At 47.6% G+C, this 24,343-nt stretch overlaps 1 protein-coding gene across 2 annotated transcripts in view; it reads right to left on the reverse strand.

The window, feature by feature from the left end:
- The window catches only part of Grid1 (glutamate ionotropic receptor delta type subunit 1), a 762,765-nt gene that overhangs the window by 614,199 nt on the left and 124,223 nt on the right, over nt 1-24,343 (reverse strand). For both annotated transcript variants that reach the window (XM_070020755.1, XM_070020756.1), the window contains exon 3: nt 1,068-1,352. In XM_070020755.1, the coding sequence (XP_069876856.1) occupies nt 1,068-1,352 (285 nt within the window). The remainder of the gene's footprint in view (nt 1-1,067; nt 1,353-24,343) is intronic.

A 24,343-nucleotide genomic window follows, 5' to 3' on the forward strand; every position in this document is an offset into this window, starting at 1 on the left:
CTGCTCGTAGGACTGTACAACATTCAGGCAAGACGCTGCCCTTGGAAAGCTGGCATGAAGGGCACATGGGAATTCTCTGCCTTATTTTTTCTAATTGCATGTGATTCTCAATCATCTCCAAGTAACTTTTTAAGCATGTGTGCCAGTCCTGAGGCTTGAGCTTAGGGCCTAGGTGCTGTCTTGAAGCTTTTATGCTCTACCACTTGATCCACAGCACTACTTCTGGCATTTTTTGTATTTAATTGGAAGTAAAAGTCTCACCAACTTTCCTGTTCCAACTGGCTTCAAACCATGATTCTCAGATCTCCGTCTCCTGAGTAGCTAGGATTACAGGCATGAGCCACCAGCACCAGGCTTCCAAGCAACTTTTTAAATGCAAAATGTAGAGACTATTTTATCTTAGCACTCAGGCTGATTTATCTATACAGAGCAATCTGCAGCCAACATGAAGCCATTTCTCCAAAGCCCATTTTATGTGGGGTTTTTTTTTCTCAAGTAAATTATGCTTGTTTTCTTATGAGAGGTTTTCAAAAAAGCCATGTCCAATCATTCATGGTGCTCTCAGCCCCACAAACCCAGGCTGGCCTTGTGATCCTTGAGGCATCTCGTCCTTGACCTTTGTCCCAGCCTGAGACTTTGAGGCTGAGATTAGATAGAAGTGAAGAGAGACAAGGAGTCAAGAAGGCCAGGCAAACATCTGGTATAGAGGAGAGACCTCCAGGTAAGCCTAAACTGGCAGCCCCCGCCGCTGCCTAGATGCGGCTCTTCGGATCTCTGCCAATAGTTTATTAATATTTTATTGAAAATTCTAAGATGATTCAAACTTCAGCTGTCATGATAAGGTGCTGTTGCTAGGCAACATTAGTGCCTGTCTAAGGATCTGGTTTTTCAGCTCTTCTCCCACTCACAAAATTCAAGGTTGGGCCCTACAATCCTGAGGCCCATTCAGCTTGGACTACCAACCACCGACCCGAGCTTTTCTAGTAAAACCTGATTTGAGTTTCTGGATACCCAGCCTCCCCTATACCTGAGCCCCCAAAAGTAGCCTCCACTCACTCCCCACTCACCATACTCGCTGTCGTAGAACATGACGAACTTCTGCCAGCGCAACTCTGTCACCAACCTGAGCATGACATCATTGAGGCGGACAGGGGGTCTCGAAGCCAACGTGTAGGCCTCACCATCGGGGCTGGGGTTCAGATGACAGGCGGTGCGTGGTGACCCCCCAGGGTTGCGTTGAACGAAGAGGTGTGGGATGTGCATGGCATCTGTAAGGGATTGCAAGGCATTGGCGGAGGCACAACCAGTGGATGTCACCAAGGCCAAAATCCCCTGGGTCATGAGGTCACAGGCTGTAAAGAGAAGGAAGAGAATGGGAGGGGTCAATATCCAACTGAGCTGCCCAGGCTCTAATTCATACAGCCCAGCTACCAGCTCAGGCTCAGGTCCCTGGAATGCTGCCTCCTTCCAAGAACAAGAGCTCATCTCAAACAGACCAGTGGCTCTTCATGAGCATCTCACTGACTCCCCTGCGAAGCTTCCAATGGAACAGTCCAGTGCTGGTCTAGCACATTGGAACATGGACATAGAAAGTGTACAAACCATTTTCCCTAGGTCATTCAAACCAGAACGGTAAAAAAAAAAGGGGGGGGGGTCTCTCCATCAAATCTAACTGACTCCCCCAGCAAAGCTCCAAGCTAGCCATCCTGTTTCCCAGTGGAGATCATGACCCCTCCCTTTAAGAGCCAAAATTTCATTATGAGACATACATGCATCCTCACTACCTTGCCAGAAGCTCAGAATATACTATGTGCTCTACAGTTGTTGGCTGGACTGAATCGACTGGTGCTAAAAAGGAGAAGGTTTTCATTAAGTCAGAGGACTCAGGCAAATAGTTGACAAATTACATAGACATACTTTTAATTTATTAGAAATAGGCAGAGCAGGGCACTGATGGCTCATGCTGTAAGCTGAGATCTGAGGATCACAATTCAAAGCCAGCCCAGGAAGGAAAGTCCATGAGACTCTTATTTCCAATTTACCACCAAAATGCTAGAAAAGGAAGTATGGCTCAAATGGTTGAGTGCCAGCCTTGAGCACAAAAGTTTAGGGACAGTGCTCAGACCTTGAAATCAAGTCACAGGACTGGCACCCAAAAAAGGAGAAATTTGTCAGGCACCCCTGGCCTACCCCTATAATCGTAGCTACTAAGGAAACAGAGATCTGAGAAATGCTGTTCAAAGCCAGCCCAGGCAGAAAAGTCTATGAGACTCTTGTCTCCAGTTAACCACCCAAATGTTCAAAGTGAAGCTGTAGCTCCAGTGGTAGAGCACCAGCCTTGAGAGAAAAAACTAAGAGACAGAGCTCAGGCCCTGAGTTCAAAAACAGGAATCTATATCTTCTAACCAAGAATACTAGAGTCCTACCATGAAAATGCTGGGTAAACCTCAGAGGGAGAGTGCTTGGTCCCAAGTCCAGGACTGTTCAGCATCCAGGCCTGATTGACAATCACAAAGGAAGATGCACTTGTGGCAGGCTGGTCACCAAAGCTGGGAGGAGAAACCTTAAGAAGCCACCAGAAGTCATCTCAGGTTTTGACACACTCAGGGCCTCAACTTTGGAAGTCATCCAGCAGGCACTAAGGGGTGCACCTATAGCCCCACACTCATGCTGTCTGGGTACATCATTAGGTCAGATAATAGAAAGCTACACTTCTCCACGCCACAATCCCTGTGCCAGTTTTGAAGCAAACATTTCTTATGAATGTTCTGTGCAATGTCAGGAATGTGGGAAAGCAGATGCAGTTTCAAAACACAGCCTGTGAATGGCAGTGGCCATCTGCCACACACAGCAGACTTTGAACAACTTTGACAATGAGGTTCCTTGGGCAGGAGTCCCTGCCTTTATGTAATGCCTAAGACAGAGCTTGGGGAAGGAGGTGAAGAACAAGAGACCCTGCGTCAAGAAGGACGTGAAAACCAGGCACTGGTGGCTCATGCCTGTAGTCTTATACTTAGGAGGCTGAAATCTGAGAATCACAGTTCAAAACCAGACCAGGCAGGAAAGTCCATGAGACTTTTGTCTTCAATCATAACTATCAAAACAAAAGCTGGAAATGGAGCTGTGACTCAAGTGGTAAAGTACTAATCTTAAATACAAAAGCTCAGGAATAGCACCCAGGCCCTGAGTTCAAGCCCCGGGATTAGCGAGAGGAAAGAGGAGGAGGGGGGGAGGAGGAAGAAGAAAAGGAGAAGAATGGGAATGCAAAGGAGGAAAAGAAGAAGGAGAAGGTGGGCCAGAGGCCGGGAAGGTGAGGGAGAGGATCTTTCACACTGGGAGCACAAAGACAGGGGATCCCCATGCCAGGAGATCACCTTGCACCTCCAAGCACATCATGAGTGACACCTCAAATCCCCCCTATTTCTCCCTGCTGACTCACCTCCCCCAAGGCCCCATGAAATAATGAAGTCTCTTAGGAATCTTAGACCACGCAAATACTCATCCACTTTCACAGAAACACAATAATGCCATACCTGTCTAAAAGCAGAGTCAAGAGATTTGAGGAGCTCATACTCCTTAATTTTGCAGGCCTTCCTATCCCTGCCCCTCACCATAGCTCTGCCTATATCCCCTTCTCCCTTGGCCCCTCGCTTCTTCACTCCACATACTCATTCCTGCTTTGGGATTCAGACGGTCCTTCCCAGGCAGGCTAAGGGTTGCTTAATGACAAATATCCACACGGCCCCCGTTATGACAGCTCACATTGCTACATGACTCTCTGACCCTTCCGTTCAACCTCAAGCTCCAGAAAGACAGAGGTGGTGTCTGTTGTGTGAATTGTCCCTCCGAAGACACACACAGGGCCCCACACACACTAGGCAATAGACGCCCCTGAAAGGGATACCTGAGGCCCTGCCATTTTCATGTACCCACTGATCAATAGCTCCTCTCTTAGCATCTAGCCAAATGGTAGGAAGGAGGCTAAACCCAAAATCAATGCAGACAGTGTTTAGCAGTACTCTGAGAATATCATAAATGACCTGAAAAATGCAAATAGATGGGTGGTTATGAAAGTGTTCTACTTGCAGAGCACATGTGGCCTTTGAAACTCCTCACAAAGGTGCCACAATAACATGGGAAAGGGCTTGTCATCAAAAGGTATGTGAAAATAATACAAAATTGTATGCATTTCTATGGTATCAATTAAATAAAACAACACGCATGAAAGAAAGACCAGAAGGAAATAATGCAAAACGTTATAAGTGACTCTCATTCAGAAGGAGCCTAGAAATGGTTTTCCTTCTTCTCTATACTTTGCCAAAATTAGGTGACATGAATAGGAAATTCCTTAAAAGAAAAGTATATCTTCCAATAATGGGTAAACAGGAGGCAATAAAGAAGAGAAGAGGTGCCATGGTGTGAGAAATTCCTCTGGGGAAAACTCTGTGGAATATATGATATATGTGAATTTACACAGTCCCTGGGACATCATGTAGAGAATAGATCATTGCCTCCCTGCCCCAGATAATGAAATGTGAAATGACTCAACCATCAAGGGACCAGGGCTAGAGTGATTCCACCCAGCCTCTGTCCATGTCGTCACAGGGATGTGAAAGATAGTTCTGAGAGGTGGTCAAGCAAGAAAAATAATACACAACATTATCAGCTCACCTTGATGGCAACTTGACAGAAAGCTATGTACATGAAAAAGGAAAAAAATATATATATATATATATGAAAAGAAAACAAGCAACAACCCCCACCCAAAAGATAAGGCACCATGAAGATGAATAGATTGTTCTTCCTTCTTTTGAACATAATTTTGTCAATACCAAGATACTATAATCTTAAAAGGAAATTGTGTGTGTGTGTGTGTGTGTGTGTGTGTGTGTGTGTGTGTGTGTGTGTGTGTGTGTGTTTTCAGGTCCCAGGGTTTGAACTCAGGGTCTAGGTAGGCACTGTCCTTAAGCTTTTTCACCTCTACCACTTGAACCACAGCTCCACTTCTGGCTTTTTTTGGGGGGGAGGTAGGGAGGGAAAGATAGTTACTTGGAGATAAGAGTATCAAGGAATTTCCTGTGATCATCAGATCTCAGCCTCCTAAGTAGCTAAGATTATAGCCACCAGCAGCCAGCTTTAAAAGTAATCTTTTAAAACAGAGTGAGTATCACTGGGACAGAAACAATTCAGGGATTCCAGCCCTTAGTTGTAGAAGGCTGGTAGAAGGAAGGACCCTCCATCAACATTAGTCAACTTGGCTCTTGGTACCCATCCACCCAGCTCCCTCCCACATCAACACTTGATTTCTGATGGCAAATCTTATCCCATTTCCTCATCTGAGCACACACGCCACTGTACACTGAGAACCGGCTCCTGCCCCTGTGTGTTTCATGCACCCACCAAGGAGAGCCTCTGCTGTGGTCACTCAGGATACGCAAGAGATAGACACCACAATTTGGTGTGAGGGGAGAGAGGAAGTTCCCAGAAGTACGGAAATAAGTACACTGGAGATTGGCATCCGAGTATCAAAGGAAAAACAATTATGTCAACCAGAAGATAGGGTGGGCCAGTATGGCAAAGACCCAGATACTACCTGCTACCTCACCAGACTCTCGTGGACCCAAGCTCCAAATTTGCTCTTCTAGCAGCAGCCATGTGGCCATAAGCATGGATTCCCTCACATCCTAGCCTTGTGCCCAGCAGAGCCATGGCAGCATTGACTTAGAACAGGGCTCCAAGTGCCTATGCCTAGCTGAGCACAGAAAAATGCCACACAGATGTCACTTTCCTGCCCGGTGCTGAGATGCTCCTAAGTCACACCTGAGATCTCAGGAAGGATCGGTCATCAGATCTAAGAGTAATCCTTCCTCCCCTCACCCCCCCATCCCCATCCTCAAGCTGATAGGGAGGTGGGCGTAGGGCCATCGCTGGCCCGCCCCCTCCTACAGCCACCTGCAGCACCACAGGCGCTCAGTCTTGGGGAATAGGGTGGATAATTAAGGCTGGAAGTCTCTCCCAGGCACTAATGGAGAGACCCAATGCGAGTCAATTTTCAATCCACTGTGAATGGCCTGCTAATTGGGGCACTGTTGAAATGATGATTATTTAGAAGCTTCTAACATAAAAATAATAAGATCAAAATACATCAGATCAAAGCCAAATCAGCTATTAGCCTAATCGAGGTTGTGTGAGATGAGACCTTACACAACTCAGCTCATGTCCTGGTTGTGGTGAGAGATGCGGGTCTGAGACAGCTGTGGACCACACTGTGGGACCTCGGGCAAGGGCTTGATCCTCTGCAGGATTCTCTCTCTCTCTCCCTCCCTCTCCCTCTCCCTCTCCCCCCTCCTCCCTCTCTCTCTCTCTTTCTCTCTCTCTCCCTCCCTCCCTCTCCTTCCCTCTCTCTCTCACACACACATTCTCTCTCATCTACATATCTATCTATCTCTCCCTCTCCCTCTCTCTCCTCTACATTTGGCAGAGCTAGTTTCTCTCACTCTCTCTGTCTTGTCTCTCTCTGTTTCTTTACCTCTGTATATGTGCCTGTCTGTCCATGAGTATTTCTTCTCTCCATTTGGCAGGACTGTTCTCTCTGTATTATCTTCTTTGTATGTCTGCCTGTCTGCCTGTCTATTTCTCTCTCTCTCTCTCTCTCTCTCTCTCTCTCTCTCCTCTCTCTCTCTCTCCTCTCTCTCTCTCTCTGTCTCTCTCTCTGTCTGTCTCTCTCTCTCTCTGTCTGTCTCTCTCTCTGTCTCTCTCTGTCTCTCTCTCTCTCTGTATCTCTGTCTATGAGTATTTCTTCTTCCATTTGGCAAGCCTGTTTTTCATACTCCATGAAAGGTCATTCTGTAAACACTACTTGCTTACTATACAGGAGTTTAGAAATTGGGGTTCTATGGCTTTGAGCTTAGAGTCATTTCCAGAGCTCTGAGAAGACACCAGCTTCCAGTTATTGTTCTTTGCTCCAATACCATACGATCATAAAGCTGACTTCTCCCTTGATTAGAAGGCAAGCTTAGGTTAATAAGGATTCACTAACACAACTTATCAAAGGAAGAAGGAAGTACAGATGAACAAAGTACAGATGAACACTAATACCCAACTCAAGCTTCCTTTCCAGAGCTCTGCCCCAAGGACACAGAAGGCATCCAGAAAGTTCTCCAAGCTAGTCAAAAGGTCCGCAAAAACCTGGAGGAGAGAGACCATTCAGAGTGCAAAAGAGCCATGAGCTGGGCCAGCCAAGCACAGCCCTCCCTCCATAATTGCTCTTGTCAGCTTCCTCCAGATGCTAGCATCTGGGAACTTGGGTGAACGTGGCAGGTACAGTATCCACTACTAGGCAAGACAAAGTCTCCATAACACTCACCCTGGCAGGATCTCTGCTCCTCAGTAAGAAAAGCCAAAGGCACTGCCTCGGTTTGCCAAGTCACTGGTACCTCCCTGCAGGTGGATGCCAGAGATAAGAGAACTGCCCTCCCAAGGCAGTGAAGCCAGGCTTGGCATGGATACTCTGCTCTATCCCCAAGGGTGTGTCTAGAAAATTCCAGGCTAAAGCTAGAAGCAATACTCAGGAGGCCTGTGCTAGGGGACAACCGCGGTTCTCCTGCCAGGACCCGATCATGATGGCTAGCAGCCCCCTGTCCCCTCTGCCAGGCACCCTGGATGCTTCATTCCCTGGGAACCACACACATGCACCTCCTGAAAACAAAACCTGGTTGCTGAATAGATAATCCATCCATGTAGTCCCTGTTCCTTGAGATCCCGAACCCCTCAATAAGCAGCCCAGATGAACTGGCCTCTGGGTACTATCTTAAAGAATAGGATGTTTCCCAGTGGACCACACAGAATGGCCTCTGCCTGAATGAGAAGCAGCCCCGGACGGGCATTTCATGTTGTGAGCGTTGCAAGGTTCTGCAGGCAGCAGAAGGCAGAACAGAACTCTGAGCAGACCCAGATGATCTTTGTGAGGGAGCCCAGCACTTCTGCCTGCCCTGAGGCAGTTCCCAGAAGCTGGGCTCCTGGGACCACCTCATGCCTCCAGGAATCTTAACAGCCACAATCGCCCACTTTCCCCTAGTCACCTTGTTATCTCTGCCCTTCCTTTCCTCCTTTAAACCAGCTCTGGCTTTATGAATATTTGAATCCTAATAGCTAATGCTTTAAATTAAGGTAGCATTTATAAATACTTTATAGCCAATGAATAATTGACCAAATTTAGTATTGTCATAACTCATAGTAAATTATTGATCTATGGAGAATAAATATTTTTCATCTTTTATTAAGCCATGTAAAGGGTAAACAAAAGCCACGGAATAGGCAGGCAGAGCCAGCAGAGCTGTAAAAGGCCATTAGTGCCATACACTGCATCTTCACACCTGTAATCCTAGCATCTTAGGAGGCTGAGATCTGAGGACTGCAGTTTAAAGCCAGCCTGGGCAGGAAAGTCCATGAAATACTTACCTCCAATAAACTACCAAAAGAAAAGAAAAAAAAAAAAAGCTGGAAGTGGAGCTATAGCTCAAGTGGTAGAATGCTAGCCTTGAGCAAAAATGCTTGGAGACGGTGCCTAGGCCCCAAGTTCAAGCCCCAGGAACAGAAAAAAACAAACAAACAAACAAACAAAAAGGCAGCACTGATCCCTGATCCTCCTCCCCACCCCCTACTCCCTTGGGAAGATTCCTCTATCCTGAGCACAAAACACATTGGATAAGGACCAGCAGCCTACTGACCGCTGGCTTCTGTCAACCTTTATCATCCTGATGGCAGCTCTTGTATTTATGGAGACCTGCAAGCCCTCATTCCCACCCACCCTCACTCCTGCCCTGCTGACACTGGCTTCTTGTGCCTACTTGCTCTGTGGTCACTACTGGAGTCACCTCATTTCTGATCCCCTGTCCTCCCCACCCACCCATCTCTCCCTATTGTTCTGTTGTTTTTGTGGTACTGAGTACTCAGGGCCTCAAGCTTGCTAGAAAATTCCTCTACCACGTGAGCTATACTCCAACCCTTCTGGTTTTACTTTTTGTTTCTTGGTCATGGGACTTGAACTCAGAGCCTAGATGCTATCCCTGAGCTTTTCTGCTCAAGGTTAGTGCTCTACCACTTTGAGCCACAGCTCCACTTCTAGATTTGCTGTGGTTAATTGGAGATAACAGTCTCACAACCTTTCCTGCCTGAGCTGGCTTCAAACTGCAATCCTCAGATCTCAGTATCCTGAGTAGCTAGGATTACAGATGTGAACCACTGGTACTCTGCTTGTTTTTGCTTTATTTCTGAGACAGTCACACCACTACTATTGTCCAAGCTGGCCCCCAACTCTCAATGCTCCTGCCTCAGCACCCTGCATAGCACTTCTCTTCTCTTTCATTCTATTGTTCAAGTGGTATGACCCAGGGTCAGCCCAGGTGGTGGCTGCCCACACATCTTTCCACTCATATAAGCAAGCAGCTCAGATTGATTGACATTCTGCTGTTTTGTAACCCTGAAAAGCTATGGTCACCAATCTCTGTGGGGCTCCCCACCCCACACATGATCTTACCATCTTCCCCAACACTTCACCTCTGTTCTCCCAGGCTTCTTCCCCAAGGTGAACTAATGGCCTTGCTTCTCTATTTATGCATAAACCTTAAGTGGTGGTTGCAAGATAATTCAGGATTCTACCTCAAGATCGTCAAACTCAAGCTGGGCTCACACCTGTAATCCTAGCTACTCAAAAAGCTGAGATCTAAAGATCACATTTTGAAGCTAGCCACGGCAGGAAATTCTGTGAGACTCTTATCTCCAATGAACCAACTAAAGGTTGGAAGTGGAACTGTGGCTCACGTGGTAGAGTGCTAGCCTTGTGCAAAATAGCTCAAGGACAGCACCCAGGTCCAGAGTTCAAGCCCTAAGAATAGCACAAAAGAAAAAGGAAAAGATCTTCAGACTCACCTGCGTTTGTATGAAACACTGGGGAAGGAATGAAGCTTCTCCCTCTAACGTTGGTCCCTTCTCTGGCTCTTCAGAGGTCTCATCTTGGCCTTCCTTCTGCCATACCAATCCATCATTTGGATCCCCTATATGTGTTATGAGCTTCCTTGTCTATTTGCTTCTAGACATTAATACCTGGCCCCAGTGGGGCTTTCACAATTACCATTCCACCCCATAACCCGCCTTTGAGATCCCTGCCTGGCTAATCCCTCCCTGATATTGCCACCTGCTCAGTCTATATTGTGCTCAAACCTAACACCATACAGCTTCAAGGTATTCATTTGTCCTACTGCTCTCTAATCTCAGGAAAGTGAAATTCTAACCTACACGTGTGTGTGTGTGTGTGTGTGTGTGTGTGTGTGTGTGTGTGTGTGTGTGTGTGTGTTTGGAAGGGGTTTGTGCCAGGACTTGAACTCAGGACCCGGGCATGCTCCTTTAGCTTTCTCACTCAAGGCTGGTGTTCTACAACTTGAGCCATAGCTCCACTGCAGGTGGTAAGGGCTTCATAGACTTTTTTTGTCCAGGTTAGCTTCAAACCACAATCTTCAGGTCTCAGGTCTCCTGAAATACCCAGGACTACAGGTGTAAGCCACCAGCACCTGTCTTTACCTTTCTGTCCTCCCCCTGCTGTGACCCAAGCTATCAGCAAATCAGGGATGTTCCATCTTGAATCTGTCACCTTTTCTCCATTTCCCAGTCATCACCTGGTCCAAACTACCATGGCCTCTCTCACCTCCCCCAGTAGGCCCACTGCCCTTGCTACAAAGCAGCAACCAGACACACTGCCCCTGCTTAAAACTATATTCACTGCCAGGCGCCAGTGGCTCATGCCTGTAATCCTAGCTACTCGGAAAAGTGAGATCTGAGGATCATGGTTCAAATCCAGACTAGACAGGAGAATCATTAAGACTTATCTACACACATACCACACCACACCACACACACACACACACACACACACACACACACACACACACACACACACGAAGCCAAAAGTGGAGGTATGGCTCAAGTGGTAGAATACTAGCCTTGAGCACAAAAGCTCAGGGACAGTGCCCAGTTCAAACCCCATGACTGAAAAAAAAACAAAAAACAAAAAAACAAAAAAACTTAGCTTCCCAATGTCCCCAAGTGATATTCCCTTCACCAGATCCAGACGGCCCTTCATGCTCATGTCTTCTGAAAAAGAAAAGCCATATCCTACCACCTAGAGAAGAGGAGTCACCCCTGCCCCAGCCCCTGCCAGTCCTAGGGTTTGAACTCATGGCCTAGAGGCTGCCCCTGAGCTTTTCTTTGCTCACAATTAACACTCTACCACTTGAGCAACAGCGCCACTTATCACTTTTTGGTGGTTAACTGGAGATCAGAGTCTCATGGATATTCCTGCCCAGTCTGGCTTTGAACCATGATCATCAGATCTCAGCCACCTAAGTAGCTAGGATTACAGATATAAGCCACCAGCACCCAGTTTAGCAGTCTTTCTTTCTTTTTTTTCTTTCTTCCTTCCTTCCTTCCTTTCTTCCTTTCTTTCTTTCTTCTTCCTCTCTCTCTGTCTCTCTGTCTCTCTCTCTTTCTTTTCTTTCTTCCTTTCTTTTTGTGCCAGTCCTAGGGTGTGAACTCAGGGCCTGACACTCTCCCTGGACTTCTATTTCGCAAAGCTAATGCTCTACCACTTGAGCCACAATTCCATTCCTGGCTTTTTGGTGATTAGTTGAAGATAACAGTCTCATGGACATTCCTATCCAGGCTGGCTTTGAACTGCAATTCTCAGATCTCAGCCTACTAAACAACTGGGATCATAGACATGAGCCACCAGTGCCCGGATTAGGAGTCACTTTCTTTTTTTTTTTTTTTTTATTGTGAAAATACTGTACAGAGGGGTTACAATTACATGGACAAGATAATGAGTACATTTCTTATCAAGCATTGTAGCCTCCTCCTTTGTTTCCCCTTCCCATCCCTTCCAATTCTCCCGCCCCCCACCCCTCCACCCTCCCACCCCCCGCACCAAAGTTTTAAAGTTCGTTTTCAACATAACGACTTGTACATCTCATTATTGCAATGGGTCCACCTGTATCCCTATTTAAATGATTTGTTGTTCCCCTTCCCCTCCACAAGTTATACCAACATCAAATACAGTGAAAGTAGGGGTTATACCATGGGGGAGGGGCATACAAAGCAACAAAGAAATAATCTTATAAATGTGTTAGAAACAATCGCATGAAAGAAAAGAAAAACATTTGAATACATATCTTAGGGTTCATTTCCCTACCATCACCTTATCTGACCTTTTCTGCTTGACTCAGCATATACTAGATATTGCAAATAAGGGAAACCATGGGACCTATGTTTCTTTGGGCCTGGCTTACTTCACTTACTATAATTTTTTCCAAGCTTTTCCATTTCCTAACAAATGGGGCAATGTCATTCTTTCTGATGGAGGCATAGAATTCCATTGTGTATATATACTACATTTTCTTGATCCATTCATCTACTGAGGGGCATCTGGCTTGGTGCCATATCTTAGCTATGGTAAATAATGCTACAATAAACATAGTTGTGATGGTAGCTTTAGTGTGGTCTTGTTTGTAAACATTTGGGTAAATGCCCAAAAGTGGGATTGCTGGGTCATAGGGGAGCTCTATGTGGAGTCTTTTGAGGAACCTTCAAACCTGCTTTCCAAAGTGGTTGAAGAAGTTTACACTCCCACCAACAATGAAGTAAGGTTCCCTTTTGTCCACATCCCCTCCAGCATCTGTTGTTGTTAGAGTTCTTGATTTTAGTCATTCTAACTGGGGTGAGGTGGTATCTGAATGTTGTTTTGATTTGCATTTCTTTTATGGCTAAGGAGGTTGAGCATTTCTCCATGTGTCTATTGGCCATAGGAGTCATTTTCTTAAAGCTGATGCTCACTTTACTCTAAGGAAGTGCTGCCCCATAGCTACAGGGGCAAGGACAGTGGCCTGGGCCTAAGGTGCGGCCTAAAGCTGGACATCCCCACACTCTTCCTGCATGAAGCTCAGCCCAGCCTAGGGGAACAGGAGCAGCAGGGCTGAAGGGGCCCCTAGGAAGATGGACTGTAGCCCAAGGCAGGTGGACAGTTGGCACAGGAGAGATGTGCGGAACCAGCCAGGAGGGTAGGAAAGAGTTGGCTGCACGATGAGGTCTCTGGGGCCTCATCCCTCTGCCAATTAATGAATCAAAACTGATTCCCTGCTCCCGCGGGTGGAAATGCAGGGAGCACTGGGTGGGATGGTGCTCGCTTATTTATAGCTCTCTAGCTCCTCGTTAATGACTTTTACTGCTCCACCAATGGAACGCCAGGCTCCCGGCTAGGATTCACTCAGAAACCTGCGCTCTGAAAGCTAAAACAGGGACAGCACTGAGGCCCAGGCACGTCTGCACAGCTCAGCCCTCAGAGAACCTCGAAAGTGGCCAAGGGGGGGGGCTTCCTGCAAAATCCTCTGCATCTAAGCCCCAAGGGCTCTTGGGGTTCCCTCTCAGTCCCTCCAGGAGGCCTCCTCACCATCCCTCTCCAGGTCTGCAGCCCTACAGCTATTTCCTGTGTCTCCCACCCAGCGAGACCGACTCGTCTCCACATCTTCCTTTCTCCAGCCCAATCTACAGACCCACTGCTTGGAAATCAAAGTTTAGCTTGTGACAACTCCCACTGCCCAAATTCCACACACATCAGGAAAGCAACAGTGTCTTTCCTAATCTTCACACAACCTTCATGGTCTCACCCCATCATTCTCAGGCTTATAACTCATCTCTGACTCTGGACATCATTCTCAGGCTTATAACTCATCTCTGACTCTGGACATGTTGGTTCCTCTCTCCTGAAATGTTCTTCCTCCTCTACAATGCCTTTCAAACTCCTACACCTCCCTCAAAACCACCCACAAATGCTTCTTCCTATACAGAACTGTCTGTCACTTCCCCGTTTGCTAGGCAAAGTTCACCACTAGCCATTCCTTTCCCTGCAAAGCCAAGGGTATTTTATCCTGGCCCACTTTTTTTCCTTGTTTTATCATTAAGTAGCTATATAAATGAGTTGCCATTTAACAAGGCAGTCTATGAATACAATGTATCTCAATCAATGTCACCCCCTTCAACATTCTCACTCCTCCCTCCCCTGCCCACCCTTTCCTCGCTCCTCTTAATTTCATAGGATATACATTCGATTTGGTCTGCATTTTTCCCTCTCTTCTCGTCTTCATTCATCTAACCCTCTCCCCTTGACCCCTTTTGCGTACCCTCTTCCTGCTGTTTTAGTTTGCTGAACTTTGATTTTGCCTTTCTAAGGAATTATACTGTTTCAGATCTCGCTGAACCTACCATATTTCAGTTAAAACATTTGTCTACACTTGCATGCCAACCATTGTATTTACTTATGAGTTTGTAAGCTAAATCTAGCTTCCATCTATAAGAGAAAACGTGAGTCTTTCGTCTCTCTAGGCTTGACTTACTTCACTTTAAGTCTTTCCATTTCTCTATAAATCATACAACAGCGTTCCTTTTAATGGATGAGTAAAATATGATTGTGTATCTATACCACATTTTCTTGATCCATTCATCCACTGAGGCATCTGGCCCATGCTACTTTTGTTGAGTGTGTATCATTACCTTAATCCTTAAGGTCCAAAAAGCAGGACTGACACTCATGACTTTCTGCATCTTCAGACTTGTGGCCTGATGCAGTGATGTTCAAAGGGCACTGGGTGAGTGCATGAGTAAGAAAAAACACAAATGCAGACATACTAAGGAAATCATTTGAAATAAATATCAATGCCACCAGGTAAACAACAAGCCCAGAGAATCAACAGGTTGGGTTCAATAGAGGCAATGAAAAACTATTTGTTGTCAAAGAACAGGTCTAGCCTTGGGAAGCAAAGCAAGAAAAAATAATCTCGAACTTGAATAGATCTGGCCTCAAATCCAATTCCCATATGGATGAGCCAAAGAGCCATTGGCAACTCACTCCATCTAATTGTTCCATAAGGAACAATTGCTTAGAGTTGAGAACCTCAGGAAGTGACAGCAGTACTGGCCTACAGATGACAAAGACAAGGAGATACCAGACCAGATTGAAGGAAAGTTGGGGCTAGGGTACCCACAGAGAGGTCAACTGGGGACTGAGACCTTGCAGCAGACTAGCTCAGAGAGAAAGTGCTAGAACCTCAGCAGCACAGAAGGGCTTAACCCTATGTACCATGTGGCCTACGGAAGGAAGAGATACAGATGACGTGGGCTCCTCTGTGTGGCCACAACCAGAGAGGAGTCCCCTCAAGCAGGTGCTTTGAGTTCTATTCGGAGGAAAGGACTGTGGCCATGCTTCGGGTAGAGGGACCCCTGTCCCTCTAGAAACTTATGGGAGAGCACCAGCCACAAGGCACCACAAATTGCTACAACCAGGGCCCATCCACCTGATTGCTTTCAAGCTCCTGGCCCACCTTGAAAGTGGTACTATACTTTCTCTAGACAAAAAGAATAGAAGCAGAGACCCAAGATGAGGGCATTGCCTCAAACCACATGGGAGCTCAGGTTCAAACCCTCAGCTGCCCTTGACATCAAAGTTAAAATCCTGACTCAGGAGACAGACAACTCTGTGACCTTCAATAGGCCCTGTAACCCTCACTGAGCCTCGGTCATCTAGGAATAAGTAAACTTCTAAAGCGGTCAGGAGCAGGGATGAGGTAATTCCCACAAGAAGTTTAGGACAACATTTGGTACATATGAAATGCTCCAAAAGGGATTACCTTCTTATTGGCATTTAACCTTCTTATTGGAGAGTCTGCCTTTTAGAGACCCAGCTGAGAACTTGGAGTCAACTCCATTCACAAGTGAACATGAGTCTGTTTCCCACATCACTATAACCATATCTCTAAGGCAATTAGCTTATAAAGACAAAGGAGTAACCTAACTAGTTCATCTGGGAGTACCAGTTCAAGGACCAGCCCTGTTACACACGGCCCCCTTATAGAAGGCGCCATATGCAATGGTGGTAAGTGAATGACAGAGGAATCCACTTAGATCACAAGCCAGGCTAGCAGAAAGATACAATGAGAGACTATGGGGCCCCTTAGTCTCATTCAGGAGCATCCCACAGGGACCTAAGGGCCTGCTACTGGCCCCACTTCCTAAAGATGCACAACATTCCCAATAATGCCACCATGAGAATTAATCCTTCGCATGTGGGCCTTTAGAAAACTATCCAAGTTCAAAACACAGCAGTGTGGCTAAGCTGTGGGTCAGAAGTTGGTAGAGGCTATAGAAGTACCTAAGAGAATACAGTCATCTCAGCTCTGCTGTGCCCAAAAGCCAAGAAGTGCCTGGGAGCAACACCTCTCCCGATGTCACCAGGCTATCCCTAGAGAATATCTACAGTACTCCAGAGCCAGCTTGGGGAAGCCTGCCCAGTAGACTGCTCAGCAGACCTTGGGCCAGCCTGGTCTCCTAGCAACAGGCTGCTCAGAAACCCCTGGACATCAGGGTTGAGGAACCAGAGCTGAGCTTAGATGCCTAAGGATAATAACAGAGTCTGCCTCCAGCTCCACACCTGCATTCACACCAGCACCCCCCCCCAAGTCCAGTTCCAATGACTGTCTCTTTCAGTATATCCTGAAAGACAAGATGCCCAGATGCCAGTGCTAAGCCCTGGCCCAAGCATGCCTTCCATGGCCCAGTGACCCTTGCAGATGAGGAACTCATCTCAGTCTCCTTTTTCATTTCAACCTCCACCCAGTGAAGATTCAGAAGATTAGCCAAGGACCAGTCATAGCAGTATGTGCCTGTAATTCCGGTTACTTAGAAGGTGGAAATCAGGAAGATTGCAGTCTGAAGCCAGCGTGGGCAAAAGTATCGGACCCTATCTGAAATAATCTAAAAGGTTTGGAGGTGAACTTCACAAGGTAGAGCTTCTGACTTGCAAGAACAAGGCCTGCGTTCAAAATCTGGTCCTATCAAATAGAGAATGGAGGAGGGGAAGGAGATAAGAGGAGGATGAGGAGAAAGAAAGAGGAGGAGGAAGAGGGGGAGGACAAGGACAAGGAGGACAAGGATGAGGAAGAGGAGGAGGAGAAGAAGGAGAAGGAGGAGGAAGAAGAGAACACCAAACTAGGTGTCTCCTTCTCACTGGGCTGCCACCAAGCCCCCAGTGGCCTCCCAACCTAGCTCAGCAAAATGACCAGTGAGTGAGGGCGCCCATGTTCCCCTCTCTCTTCTGCACACTGTTCTTCCTCTACCCTGGCCATATGACCCTTTTATGTGAGGACAGGAGGGGAGAAACATGGGGCAGTGGTGGCTGAACTAATCCCACACACTAAGTTCTCATCTGTTCTGTTGTGGCCCTAATATTGCTAAGTTCAAACAGACTGTCAACTGGTCCCCCTGGCATCAGGGTCCGAACAGATGATAGAGAGAACAGTGATGCTTCAGGTTGCTGAGGTGGCCCTTACATACAACCCTCTGTCCACCCGTCCAAGGGTCTTCCCCACCTAGGGGGAGGGGCGGCCCAGGCAAGGCAAGAGCACAGACTTGGGCATCAGGAAGCCAAAGGCCCATCCCTGTTCTGTCATTGAGTGGCTCACAGCTGAGGCTGGCTCCTGCATATGTCTGAAGTTAAGTGCTTCCTATTGCAAAGCAGAGGGAGAGCAAGGGTAGTGGGGTAATAACCCCCATGTCACATACAAAGCATGAAATCCCAGCCCCTGGCACAACAGACTACTTGGATAAATCCTAAACCCTATGCAAAGTCTCCACTTACTTTCCTTTATTCCTCTTCCCAGTACCTTGGACACTGAAAGCCACACATAGAACACAAAAGGAATGATGCAGACTGCTGTCCAGCCCTGGGGTCTGAAAACAGAAAGAAACAAGAATTTCTTCCTTGATGGGGAGATGGAAGGTGGACAGGCCCAGTAGTAAGAGTCCAGATCTTTGCACCAAACTTTCTGGGCTCAAATCCCTTCTAGCTGCCTATGGTTTGGGATAAGTCATAACCTCTTTGTAGCTCACCCATAGAACCAGCTGGACCTCTTAGACAGAGTGGACTGCATAAGACAGTCAGAGGCCAGAGTGAACCAAGCATAGAGGAGTAAGTATTAACTAGAACCAGTCCAGGTGGTTGCCTTATCCCAAGCACCACAACTAGAGAAGAAAAGCAGCCCAGTCAGGTTCAAAGCCAAGAGAAACCCAAAGCCAGCCAAGGGTACTGTCCCCAGGCAAGGCGCCCAGATGCTGTACTGCAGGTGCAGGGACACCAGCCTGGTAGGGATCCACCGGCTGCAGGTGCTTGGACCTTGTTTTCTAACACTCCACTGTCTTCTGATGTTGGAGATGACACCTCATTTAGAAAAGGAGGGGCAGCTGCACCTGCCATGTATCATCGCATCATTGTCTGAGAGGAACACCTGGAGAGTCTCTAAAGCTAAAGGAAAAATAAAATGGTGGCACAGGGGTGGCCACACCCTAGAAACTGGCCAAGCCAGCTTCCTACCTCTTGGAGAAGTGTTGATAAAAATCCTTGTGACTCAGACAGGGCCAATACCTCCCCAGGTCCCAGCTAAGCCTCAGCTCTGGAGATGACTCCTTCCGGGGATCTTCTGAGAAAGCGCCTAGCTGGCTCAGGGACATTTATTACCCACCTCAGCCCCCCCAGGTGCTCCAGAGCAGATGGGGAGTGGAGTCAGAACTCTCTTGCAGCCAGCGGGGATGAGAGGGGGTCTTTGCCAGTGATAATGAAAATTTTCACAGTAGCAGATGCTTGGAAAAATTGAAAAAACAATACACGGAAATTCACAAAGCCACGAAGAGTTGATTGGCGAGTTTTGTTTTCCCATCAACGCCTCTCTGGCCCTAAGAGGACCGACTGGAAGCCATTTCCTCCTCAGCAGGTAATCAAACTGCCCCTGAGCCCACCATCACATTCCTCAAGCACCTGCTGTGTGTCTAGCTGGGGGAAGAGAGAGGCACGTGGAAAACTCAGATGAGGCAGACCCTGCAGGAACCCAGGACACGGCTCAGGGTCATGTCTGGCAATTGCAGTGGGGTGGGTGATCACAGAGCTGGGGCTAGTTATGGAAGCTTCTCAGAGAACAGGCTCACACCCAGTGTGAGCGACACACAACACAGTGGCCTTCATAGGTCTGTGACCGAACACTTAGGAGATGAAGCTGTGGCTCAAGTGGCAGAGCACCAAACCTTGAGAGAAAAAGGGAGAGCACCAAGGCCATGAGTTCAAGTCCCATTATTGGCACACACACACACACACACACACACACACACACACACACACACACACACACACACACACACACACACACACACACACTGTAGCTACTACCTTGGAGGTGAGTGGTAGGGCAGTGACTGTTAAAAAAAAATTGTTTTTCTAGCCATATGACTCTTATCTCCAATTAATCATAGAAAAATCTGGAAATGGTGCTGTGGCTCAAGCAGTAGCGCACTAGCCTTGAGTAAAAGCAGCTCAGGAACAATGCCCAGGCCCAGAATTCAAGCCCCTAGGATTGGGGGAAAACATTTTCTTCCCAGAATCCCCCACCTTCCCCATATCTCCACACTCCCCTGGAGGTCTGGGTCCCGCTTGGGAAGACACCAACTGATATCCCTGGTTATAGCAAGGCACACAGCTCCCTCCACGCAGCCATCCAGGGCACTGGCCCACCAAAACGAATTTATCACAATACCACCCCAGCACAGGATTCCCTCTCCTTCCTGCCACCCTTCAATAGCTTCTCCTTCTCCATGAAATCCCCCGAGGCCTTCTCACCCCACCCCCACCCCAGGGAACCCAGACATCAGCCCATCTTGCCACCTGTCACTCTGAATGGTTGCCCTCTGTCTCTATCACTCAGCTGTTGGAGATCCAGGACAGTTTCTGGGTGCCTGTGAGCACAGGCAATGCTTACTGAAGGGGTGAAGCAAACTGTCGCATTAAATAATTTGCCCCCATGATGAGGACCATGCTCACATAGGAAGTACCAACTTGGCCTCCAAATGCTGCCTCCAGCTTTCCAGCTAAGGATGCAGGTGTGAAGTGGGAGTGGGGGGGGGGGAGGGGGGAATGGATGGATTATGGAGTTAAGGCCTTTCCCAGTCCCTCCATTAGAAAAGCTAGATGCCAAAAGTAAGTCACAAACTCAGGTCCAGGTGTTTCCCTTCCTATCTGATGCATCCGGGTGTGTTACCCACAAAGGCAGTGGTCCAGAGTGCACTCTGCCCTTTTATTTTTTCTGCCTTAAATGGTTGATTTCTCAAGTCTAGACTTTTAAAAGGATTATAACACCAGAGAAGCAGTGCTCGAGGCTGGGATTCACGAATATTTATAGTGTTTAAGCATAATGATATTCAGTGAGGACTATATATCGCTCCCAATTTGTACTTGTCTCGAGGCACATATTTTCTGCAGGGAAGGGGACCTACAGATAGATATTAGGTTGGGAGGGCAAATAAAGAAATGCTAGTACCCTGGCTCCAGCTCAGCCCAGAGATGATGCTAGAGAGAAAAACAGAATGGGTAAGGAGCCCAAGCCACGGGGAAGAAGAGCAGAAGGATCTAAGAGTTGTTCTCCCTCGTCTTTGAATGGCAAGACCATTTTTTAAAAAGTGTGCGTGGTGATAGTACTAGGGCTTGAACTCAGGGCCTGGGCACTGTCCCTTAGCTTTTTCCCTCAAGAATAGTGTTCTGCCATTGAGCCACAGCTCCACTTCTGGCTCTTTAGTGGTTAATTGGAGATAAGAGTCTCAAGGATTTTCCTGCCTGGGCTGGCTTTGAGTCTCAATCCTCAGATCTCAGCCTCCCAAGCAGTTTAGACAAGTGTGAGCCACCAGCGTCTGGCAAGGACCCTTCTACTAAGTTCCCAAATGGCTCCTACAGGGGATAGCTGTACTTTTGTATCCACTGACAGCATTCATCCTGCCACAGAGCTGCAAAGTCTCCACTGGTGACCTTGTATGTTGTTATATCAGCCACACAGGCTCAGCAGACAGCCAAGGGCACTCGCAGACTCTGGGTCCCTTTCTACAGAGCTAGGGGCTCCCCAGGAACCCACTCACTGGGAATTCCACAAGCCTGATTCCATTACTAGTCAAGACCCTACAGTGTGCAGGTGAGCTAATGTGCTCTGGAAAAAAGTGACTGTCTGCCCCTGTGTGTATCTACACATTACCCACCGTCCCTGAGTATTGCCCAAACATGCACACGCACACACATACACACGCAGAAGCACCATTCTCACCACACAACACATTGTATCACAATCTATGTGCAACACAACATGCACCACCATGCACACCACTCACAACACATAACACACAACACATTGAACCATGCACTCTATAAATTACTATGTACAGATGCACACATGTGCATACCATGTATATCACATACCATATACAACATGTTGTATCCCACACAACACACATCCACACATGCAACCATGTTGCATAACACTACATACATCACAATACATGCACATATATACATACATGGCACACACTGTACCACACTACACATATCATAATACATGTGTACACACATGCATCCACACATGCCAGTACCATGCTACCACATGCAACATAGTATGTTGCATCACACTACATGCATCATAACACATACACATATGCACGTGCATGCACCATGCATGGTGCACAGAACACACATTGTACCATCACATTACATAAATCACAACACATATACACGCATGTATACATGCATGCACACACCATGCAACCACACACAACATGCATTGTGTTGTGCCATACTGCATGTAGCAAATATGCACATATAAATCATGTAAACGTAACACATACTATTTATACAACACAATACATTGTTTTACACTACACACATCACAACACACACATGCCATGCTTAACACACAGAAAACATCATATTGTACCCCACACAATATACATCATAGCACACACATGTACACCCACACCTTACTCCCATGTGAAGGGAGGGCCAGCCTCCTAGCTAACATTGAGAGCTGCAACAGGATCCGGCTCAGACAGCCTCGGCACTCTGTGATTCCCAGGGGAGTGGGCTGTTTGTAGTAACAAAGCCTGGACAGGAGTCAGAGTCCAGCCAGCCTCAGAGGCAAGCCCAGCAGAGCCAGGCCAGGGCACCACCCCCGCCTCAATGCCTTCAACAACTCTGAATGCAGCCAGCCTGCATTCACTAATGAGGAGCCATTGCCAAAGGTCACCTGGAGACACTGTGGAGAATGACCAGCTCTCAGCCTCCCCGTTCCTCTGATTTGGTGCTCAGTGTCCCAGCATGTGGGCTTGGCACCCCACAGTTTATCCTCCCTGCATTAGCTGAGAACTGGAGGTGTGCCCTGTGCCCCTGTCATTGCAGCCCCATTCTCGGTAATTCACGCAGAATCACTCACAGAACCTTTGCCTCGACCCTGAATCTGGAGGCAGCCCTTGTTGGGGGTAACAGCGATTCTATGAGAAGAGATCTGGGAAAGGTCAGAGCCCGGGAAACAGAGGAGCCTGGAGGAAGCTGGGGTTAAGAAACAGGTCAGAAATAGTGGTAACATAGGCTGGGAATGTGGCTTAGAGGCAGAGTGCTTGTCTCACATGCATGAGGCCCTGGGTTCAATTCCTCGGTACTAGATAAACAAAAACAAATAAAGTGAATTAAATCTGTACTATCAAGTAATAATTTTTAAAAAGAAAGAGATACTGGTAGCAGGATCAATGAACCCTCCTTCTGGGGTAGAAGCCTAGAGCCTGGCAGACATGAAGTGATCACTGAAGGAGGAAGTAATGATGACCACAGGAAAGTGGGGTAGTAGATGGGTAGGTGGATGGGTGGGTAGGTAGATAGGTGTATGGGCAGGTGGGTGGATGGATAGGTGAGTAGATAAGTGAATGGATGAGTGAGTAGGTGGATAGGTGGATGGATGAGTGAATGGGTGGGTGGGTAAGTAGGTGGGTGGATAAGTGGATGGTTGAGGTGGGTGGATAGGTAGGTTGGTAATTAAGTAGAATTGGGTGGATGGATAAGCAACTAAGTGGGTCATCCAGTAGATGAGTGGGCCTGTGAATAAATATGGTGAGTTTTGTATGGGTGTTACATATGCTGTGCAATGTGTGTTGCGTTTGTCTGCACATCAGTGCATGTGCTAGACGGATGGAGAGATGAATGGATAGGTGGATAGATGACAGGAAGGAAGGATGAAGGGAGGGAAGGAAAGAGAGGAAGGAGGGAGTGAGGAAGGGAAGGTAGGAAGGAAGGGAGGGAGGGAGGGAGGAACAGAAGAAGATTGGCAGGGTGGATGCATGGTTAAGTAGGTAGGTGAGTGGGTAGGTAGCTGGGTGAATGAAGGGTGGGGTAGATGAGTAGCTGAGTGGATGGGTACAGATGCGCACGGGTGGCTGAGTGGATGGGAGAAGAAAGGTGGATAATCACAGAAGTCTGACCTTGCTCTGGCCTTGGTTCCTAGCCTCCCTCTAGGCCACCAGAGCACAAAGGCACTTAGAAGGATTAAGGCTCCAGGATACAATTGGAGCAGCTGGAAATAGCTCTGTGCAGCCTTGCAGCCTGCCTGCCTGCCTCCCTCCCGGCAATCAGCCTCAATCAACACCCACCTGGCCCTGCTGCCACTTAATTCTACCTGGCACCCTGGCTTGGCATCTCGGAGCAGCCAGGAGTCCGATCTGCTGAAGAAATCACAAGAGATAGATTACTCAGCCAAGGCCAGAAGAAAATCATTGTCCCAGGTCCCCAGTGCCCAGTAGGGACAAAAGTGTCCAAGAAGCTATAGCCTAGAGCAGAGCTTAGACATACCAAGAGACCACACATCCCCCAGGAAGCTGGCTCACCCCCAAGGAACTAGACCTATGGATGGACAAACCTTCAGCCCCCATTCCATTCCTATTGGACATACAACTGGCTCACTACCTTTGAAGAAGCCATTATTTCAAGGGGGCCTTTAAGTGCTTCTTGCTTCAAGAGATGGTCTCTTCAATGCCTGATGAACACAAGACTCTCAACCACCAGGCCAGGAACTGAGGAAAGGAATAAGTCCCACACACATACTTTACCACTGGCCCAGAGGCACCCTGGACAAGAGTGACAGTAGGAGTGGGGGGCTGGCACACCCAGGGGGGAAGTACAGCAAGGGGGGGGGGCTCCAGAGGAAGCTCCCAGTCCAAACAGGGGCTTAAAACTTAGGGAAGATCCCAACCAGATGTCCTCTGGGCATCTACACTGTGACCATGCAGCTCCGCTCCCAGCACCCTCTTCTCTCTAGTCCCACACCACTGGTTGCCTCCCACAGTCATGGCAGTTGCTTAGCCTGAGCCAGGATGCCCACCCTCTAAAGTGTTTGGGGCCAGC

This window comes from Dipodomys merriami, unplaced genomic scaffold (genome assembly GCF_024711535.1).
Source record: "Dipodomys merriami isolate MVZ:Mamm:240054 unplaced genomic scaffold, mDipMer1.0.p SCAF_14, whole genome shotgun sequence".
Taxonomy (NCBI): Eukaryota; Metazoa; Chordata; class Mammalia; order Rodentia; family Heteromyidae; genus Dipodomys; species Dipodomys merriami.